At 45.7% G+C, this 8,071-nt stretch overlaps 1 protein-coding gene across 1 annotated transcript in view; it reads left to right on the forward strand.

The window, feature by feature from the left end:
- The first annotated feature begins 2,893 nt into the window (after positions 1-2,893).
- The window catches only part of Tdrd9 (tudor domain containing 9), a 91,210-nt gene continuing 86,032 nt past the window's right edge, over positions 2,894-8,071 (forward strand). The window contains exon 1 of the mRNA XM_021202190.1: positions 2,894-3,201. Coding sequence (XP_021057849.1) covers positions 2,981-3,201 — 221 coding nt within the window. The 5' untranslated portion in view covers positions 2,894-2,980. The remainder of the gene's footprint in view (positions 3,202-8,071) is intronic.

Here is an 8,071-nt window from a genome sequence, read left to right on the forward strand (position 1 = left end):
TGCATAAGTGTTTTGCCTGTGTCTAAGTATGACTTCAAACTCATGACAATTCTCCTGCCGTTGTCTCTAGTGCTAGAATTACAAGAATGGGCCACTTTATCCAGCTTTTTTCTCTCATGGTGCTGGGGTGCCTAGAACAAGATATAAACTTTACAACTGAGCTTTACCCTTGATCATACAGCTAACTGGGTCTAAGAAATCAATGAGGAATAAGCTAGAAATATTTGAAGAGCTAATAACTGACAGAATTTTCCAAAGGGGATATTAAAAAAAAACCAAAAAGACCAAAAACGAGGCTCCAAAACATCTTAGTGAAATCAAGCAGAGAAATGAAAAGTCTGGAAGCCATGTGATAAAACTAGAGACAAGCGAGGGCTGGGGCTGTAGCTCAGTGGAAGGGCGCTTGCTTCACATGTGTGAGGGTCCTGGGTTCCATTCCCAGCACTGCCAAACAACAAAACCCTAACACCTCACAATGATGCTAAATAACTATTCCTCTAGGTTCTCCTTATAGGAAAACTAGCATTCAGTAAAGATGAAATACAGTTTTGAACAAGTTGAGAATAAAGGAATAATTACCAACAGATCTACAGTAAATTCATTCAGGCCAGAGAAAAATGAACTCAGTTGGAAGGGTGGGGAAGGCAGAGAAGAGCAAAGAGCAGTGAACGCAGTCCTGCTCTGAAGGGAAAGGAGAGCGGTGAGCGCAGTCCCGGGGAAAGGAGCTTTGGGTCTACAGAAGCTCCGTACAACACTTGGGAAGTTTGCTATGATTTCAGGGCATCTGCAGGCTTAGTGATTTCTAAGGCCTCTGAGGACCAACACTTTTCACCACAGTAGTAACATTTGCCTTTTCTTGCTAGAATCCTCTCATGTGCACAGTGGAATTTTCCAGAGGCTGTGGGACTTGTGATGTCATATAGTGTTAACACAGAGACAGAAAAGCTGCTGTCTTCCATTCAGTTAGACACTGAGGGACTGGTGAAGATTTATAAGTGTCACTCTGGGGCTGGAGAGATGACTCAGCAGTTAAGAGAAGCAGTTGTTCTACCAGAGTACCAGAGTATGGTTCCCAGCACCCATGTTAGGTAGTTCACAGTTGCCCTTATCTCCAGCTCCAGGAGGATCTATTGTCCTCTCCTGGCCCCTATGGGCACTGCACTCACACGTACTATACACCCGTACATACCTGTAAATAAAAATGTAAAATTTTAATTTATGAAAAAATGTATATGAAATATAAAATTTTAAGTGTTTCTCTTACACATGAGCCTTTTGGAAAATACAGTGATTTCTCATAAAACAATAATGCCTGACATCAAATGAGTTTTTAATTGCTATTTTAAGTTAATCAATACTGCCTTACTTTGATCTGTATCCCTGCAATAAAATATTCTGATTAAAGGAATTTGGAGGGGAAAGGGTTAAACTTAGCTTACTTACACTTAAAAGTCAGACTCTATTACTGAGGGAAGTCAAGACAGAGACTTCAGGCAGGAGCAGAAGCAGGAACCATGGAGAAGGGATGCTCAGCGCCACCTGCCTAGGAATAGTGCTGCCCACAGTGGACTCGCACATCACTTATCGAGACTTTCTCTGACAGACATGGCCACAAGCCAATCTCATCTGGGCAGTCCCTGATCAAGAATTTTTCAGGTAACTCTGGGCTGTGCCAAACCGACAACTGAAAATCATTTGGACAAATACATAAAACTTTCTTGGTTGTCATCCTCTGTAGACAAATATAAGACATAAACAAAAGCTCTTTAGGGTCTCCAGTCACTATTAAGAGTGTAAAGAGGGTCTTGAGAGGTAACTCAGGTTTAAGATATGTTTCATAAAGAATATTTTCCTTTGACTGATTTTCTTTTTTTTCCTTTGAGATAATCTCTTTACTCTGTTGCTCAGGCTGGCAGACTGTTTCAGGCTCCCAAGTGCTAGGATTAGTTGTGAACTATCACGAGGAGAATCATAGTAAGTTATCTGAAGACAAAGTTTTTAATCAGGAAATCAACAGGCTTTTAATTTAACTTCAAGTCCAAAACACCTTAAGCCATCTAAAATTTCAAAATGTTTCAGGCTATCCCAGCAGCTTCATGCAAAGTGCCTAATGTTGCATTTTGAGTTTAAAATGTGGGCAGAATTTAGGCAGTTTCTCTTGCTGTTTAGCAGATCCTTCATTGCGAAGTGCTGATAGCTGTTTGCATCCGTATTCTCCCAAAACCTCAAGCTGCTTTGTGAATAAGCCAAATTGTGAATTGAGGTACCCAATAGTCTTCACATGGCCTAGAGCTTACAAGCCTTTTAAGAATTGCCTGATCTTTGGGTCTTGTGAGAAGGGGACACTAAGAGCTACCCTACTTTGAGGCCATGAGACCATGGGTCAGTGAGAGCTTTGGTGTCCCTGTAGGCGTAAAGTTACAATCTCCATGGTTTGTGGTCCAGCTCTAGCTGAGGTTAGACCTTGTGAGACTCTAGGCCAAGCTGGCAGCAGGGATGCAGTAAATATTTTCTTAAATTATTTTTTGTTAATTGTCTCTCAGATATTACATCCAGACTGCAGTGTCTTCTCCTTCCTCCCCAGTCCCGTGCCTTGCCTTCTCTTCCTCCTTTTAGAAAAGGGGAAACCTCCCCAGAGACATCAACCAAACATGGCGTATCAAGTGAGTCCAGTCAATACTATCAGCAGACTCCAACATCAAAACCACAAGAAGCTGGTCTCCATAAACACGTGCCTGTCCAGGTCACCTGACTCCAGCTTACAGACCTCGCGCATGCTCCAGAAGGCACGAGGCCCCCATGTGCACGTAGGGCCTGGCCACACCCTCTTGTGTGGCACAAGCTGATTGGATAGCCTCAGTGAGGGGTGGGGGTAGAGGCTTCTGGAACGGTCGTTGCCTTGCTGGGCAGGGCAGCGCTCGTAAGGTTTTGCCACCATTGGAGTCGGGCGGGCAGTTGAGGCTGCTCTTGGGCACCGAGGATGTTGCGCAAGCTCACGGTCGACCAGATAAACGACTGGTTCACCATCGGCAAGACGGTGACCAATGTGGAGCTTCTGGGCTTGCCACCCGCCTTCCCTGCGGAGGCGCCCCGGGAGGAGGTACAGCGCTCGGAGGAGGTCCCCAGCGAGGACCCTACGGCCCAGGCCCAGGTTCCAGTTAAGACCACAGCACCGGCCAGACCAGTTTCAACTTCCGGGAGGTAGGGAGCCCAGGAGGGTCCCTCAAGCAGGTGAAGAGTCTCAGTAGATTGGTCCTTTCCCACTTTTTTTTTTTTTTTTCAAGAAGCCAAGCATCCTAAGCATTTTGTAATTTGTTTATTATAATTTGCAGCCTGCTTTTTTGTTTTTGTTTGTTTTGAAAGAGTCCTGTGTAGCCCAGCCTGGCCTCAACTTACACCTCTGTGGGTAGATAACTTTGAATTCTTCAGCCTCTGGTCTCTACTTCTCAAGTCCTGAGATTGCAGGGTTACGGCCGCAACCCCAGGTTCATAGACTGCTTTAAACATTTCATTGTAAGGATTTTCTGAGTATGTGTGTGTGTACACACACCTGTGCCAGGCGCTTGTACCATGTCGGCTCCTGGGGATTGAAGTCAGGTCGTCAGGATTGCTGGTAAGTGCAGTCCGTTTAGGCATCTCACTGATTCAGAACCTGCCTACCTCCTTTCTAAAGGTCTATTTTATTTATGTGTTTGTGTCGGGAGGGGGACTCTCTAGTGCTGGAGTTAGAGGCCGTTGTGTGTGTGCCATGTGACCTGGTGCTGAGAATGGAACTCAGGTCCTCTGCCAAACATCACCACACAGTCCTACTGCCTGATGCTCTCCTTGACCCATCTGGGCTTCTCAGACCCTGAGTTTTGAAGTTAGTCATAGGTTGCCGTGAACTTTGTGCAGAGTCACCAAAATACCCTCTTCCCTTCTGCACTGGCCCCCGTCGGTACCATACACCACACATCGGTGTGGATTTGGGCATATGGTGATGCAAATCCGTCCCCTTTTGGTATCACTCTGCTTCACCAGTTTTCACTGCTCCTTAACTTTGGACAACTAATGGTTTCTGTTGTTGCTTGTTTGCGTCCCTTCTCCGGAATGTCATGTTCTTGAAACCACCCAGTCTATAGCCCCCTGACACTGGCTGCTTCCACCTAGTAACGTGAAGTTGAAGTTCTGTACATCTATGGTGCTTTTAGCATAGACTGAGATCCCACTGGCCGAATGTAACATACTTCTCTACTGACACGTCTGGGTTGTTCCCAAGTTCTGGCAGTTCCGACTGAAGCTTCTGTAGATGTCTGTGTGAAGGTTTTTGTGAAGATGTAAGTTTTCAGTACATTTGTACATTTCAGTAGATCAGTAGCAAGGAGTTTGAATGCTGGCATCTTGTTCAGTTTTATTATTTTATGTTTGTGTATCTGTGGGTATAAGGCGTATGTGTGTAGGCGCCCATAGAGGCCAACAGGGGGAGCCAGATTCCTGGAATTGGGAGGTGCAGGCAGTTATAAGCTGCCCAGTGTGGGTGCTGGGAACTGAACCTGTTCTTTGGAAGAGCCGTCTGTTTATCAGAGACCTGGCTGTGGTGAGAAGAGCTCAGCACAGGGTGTAGCACCCCAGCTTGGGGCCTCTCTGCTCCCACCCCAATCCAGCACCCTCTGAGGTTGAGGAGCCTTTTGTTGTCAATAAAAAATTATTTTGAGGCAGTGTTTTACTATTTTGCATAATTTGCTCTTGAACTGAGCCTAAGTGGTCCTCCTGCCTTAACACTCTAGGCACTGGGGTTACAGGTATGCACCCCCAATTCAAATGACTCTTTAATTTTAAAAATTAATTTATTATTCTGTGTTTTTATGATATATAGGGGGTGTGTGCACATGCGTGCACATGTGCAAGTTACAGTGTGCATGTGGAGGTCAAAGGCGACTTCCAGGAGTCACTTCTTGCCTCCTACCTTGTGACTCAGTTTCTCTGGTTTCTCTTTGCTCCATGTTAGCTGGTTGGACCCTAGACAGGCCTCCTGTCTCTGCCTCAGGCTCACCTCACTGTGGCCTGCTGGGTACAGGTGAGTACCACCTTATTGGGCATTTCCTCTGGGGTCCGAGGTTGCGACTTGGGTCATGAGGCTTGTGTGGCAAGTGCTCTTCCTCTGAGCCATCTTGCTGGCAGTGTTTTAAAAGTGATTCTTGTTAACATTTGGTCCCCTGTCGTGTCAAGTGCAACCTTTACAGCTTTGGTCATTGTGCTTTTTGGAGGCCTCCAGGGGACATAGAGGGGCCACTTTGTTTATATGTTTTTATTTATTTGAGTTACTCTGGTAAATGACTTTGTTCCATAACCTCTACTTAAGGGTCTACAACCAGTTTAGGTTTCCCTGGGGGAAATGTAATGTTTTAATTCATTAATTTTGATATTGAAATGAAATATTTGTTGACCTTGTTAGAAACTAAGCTTATGGATTCAACTGTCATTTTAACTGCTAAGAAGCAAAATTTAAAACTCTTCAGTTCTTTATGGACTAAACGTTGTTAAATCAAAAGTAAATGTGCAGAGCGTGAAATGAACAAAGGTGAGCATGCCACACAGACTTGGCATGTGCAGATTACTGCGGGAGATCGGGAGAATTGGTCTAGCTTACCTACCTAGCAAGCTACGGGCAGTGCTTTTCTGAGCAGTGCTAGTGGGGACGGTAATTCCCTGCAGTGCCTTCCTGGACTCTGAACACTCCCCCCCCCCCAGTGCAGTGTTCCTGGCATGTACTAGTCACTCAGATAGAATGCAGCAATGTTCTTTAATCCTTACAGCAACACCTTAAATGTTACTGGACTTTTATCAGTTGATATCTGATGACTGTGTAAAGGAAAAAAAATGGGTTTAGTTGGCAGAGTGATGTGCCTAATTTCCTGTGGCAAATAGTCCTGTGTGCCACAACCTGTGAAAGTGCAGTGTTGCACGAACGGATGTATGTATATGAGTGTTTGCCTGCATGTATGTGTTTGCACTATGTGTGTGCCTGGTATCCAAGGAGGCCAGGAGGAGGCATTGGATTCCATGGAGCTAGAGTTATAACTGGGTGTACGCCACTGAGTGGCTGATGGGAAAAACCTGGGACCTCTGAAGAGCGGCCAGTGCTCTTAGCATCTGAACCACCTGTGCAGTCTTGGGAAAAGGCATTTTTTCTGGCATAGTTAAGATTTGTATTTTTACATTTGATTACTGTGGGTATGCATGCATCCACATGCATGCAGGTGTATTTGTGTGGTATGTGTGCCACAGCGTGCACGTGGAGGCCAGAGGATAATGTACAGGACTCAGTTCTCTCCTTGTATTATTATGTGGGTTCTGGGGATTCAATTCAGGTTGTCAGGAATTGAAAGCAGGCATCTTTACCTTCTGAGCCATCATGTTGACCACGAACTTTTTTTTTTTTTTAAATTGGTACTTAAATAAAGCAAATTATCCTCCATGATATCAGTGTGCCAATGACAGATGACCATATGACTGGTGGCTTTTCTAGGTCTCTAGCCTATTTGCCTAGCTGTAGTTATTAAACTTGCTCTTTGATGACTGTATGAACTGATTCCTATGTTTCTCTAAGAATTCCCATTATATCAAGGAAGAACATGTTTAGACTGGTAGTCAAGGAGAGGTGAGAATGACAGTTGTATTTTTTTCGAGATAAATATAAGCCCTTCCTTCTCCAGCCTCCCAAGTTCTGGGATTAAAGGCCTGAGTCCTCAAGGCTGGGCAAGTGCTTTCTTTTCTTTTAAGCCCGAGGATTGAACCTAGTTCCTCATGTATGCTAGCTAAGTACAAAGCTGAGCCCCGCTCAGCCCATGTGTGTTCTTATGGTAGAGACGCCTACTTCACACAGAATCAGACAGGGTGTGAGTGAGTACCAGGTGGTCATGGATGACACAAAGGTTTCTGTCTGAGGCAGAAGGAAGAGAAACCTTTGGAAGAACTGGTATGAGGGAGATACCACGGATTTGATTTGGACACAAAAACTTTGACATGCCTGTTAGCCATGAACGTAGTGAGTCTGGTTGAAAGAAGTTGGGCCAGAGCTATACTTTTGGGGGTCAAGATTCTGGGCCCAGTGTGACAAGAACACTAAGCCTGTGGATAGTAGGTCTTTGTGGGGGAAGGTAGAAATAGAGCTCACAGCTCTACAGCTTGATCTCAGTGTCAGGAGTTGAGAGGTTGGTAAGATGGATTGAGAATAAAGAGATTTTTTTTTTGGTGGTGGGTGTGGAGGGATCAGGAAGCCATGAGTGAGATCACCTCAGCTCTGCCCATGCATCTCTGCACCCTGCTCATGTATCTCTGACCCTGCCCATGCATCTCTGTACCCTGCCCATGCATCTCTGCACTCTGCCCATGTATCTCTGTCTCTGCCCATGCATCTCTGACCCTGCCCATGCATCTCTGCACTCTGCCCATGCATCTCTGCACCCTGCCCATGCATCTCTGCACACTGCCCATGTATCTCTGACCCTGCCCATGCATCTCTGTACCCTGCCCATGCATCTCTGCACACTGCACATGCATCTCTGCACCCTGCCCATGTATCTCTGACCCTGCCCATGCATCTCTGTACCCTGCCCATGNACCCTGCCCATGCATCTCTGCACACTGCACATGCATCTCTGCACCCTCCTCATTTATCTCTGTACCCTGCCCATGCATCTCTGTACCCTGCCCATGCATCTCTGCACACTGCACATGCATCTCTGCACCCTCCTCATTTATCTCTGCACCCTGCCCATGCATCTCTGCACACTGCACATGCATCTCTGCACCCTACTGATGTATCTCTTACCCTGCCCATGCATCTCTTTGCATATTTTGGGAGTCGTCTATGTGTTGTTTTCCACAGGGTAGAGTTATCACTGAGTTCCTGCATTCACTGCAGCCTCTGACATACAGCAGGTACTCAGGGAGTTGAATGAATGAAATGCCTACCAGCCCCTAGGGATCAAATGTTTTTGTTTGTTTGTTTGTTGTTTGTTTGGTCTTTTTGAGACAGGGTTTCTCTGTATAGCCCTGGCTGTCCTGGGACTCACTCTGTAGACCAGGC

The sequence above is a fragment of the Mus pahari genome, chromosome 7 (genome assembly GCF_900095145.1).
Source record: "Mus pahari chromosome 7, PAHARI_EIJ_v1.1, whole genome shotgun sequence".
NCBI classification, from domain to species: domain Eukaryota; kingdom Metazoa; phylum Chordata; class Mammalia; order Rodentia; family Muridae; genus Mus; species Mus pahari.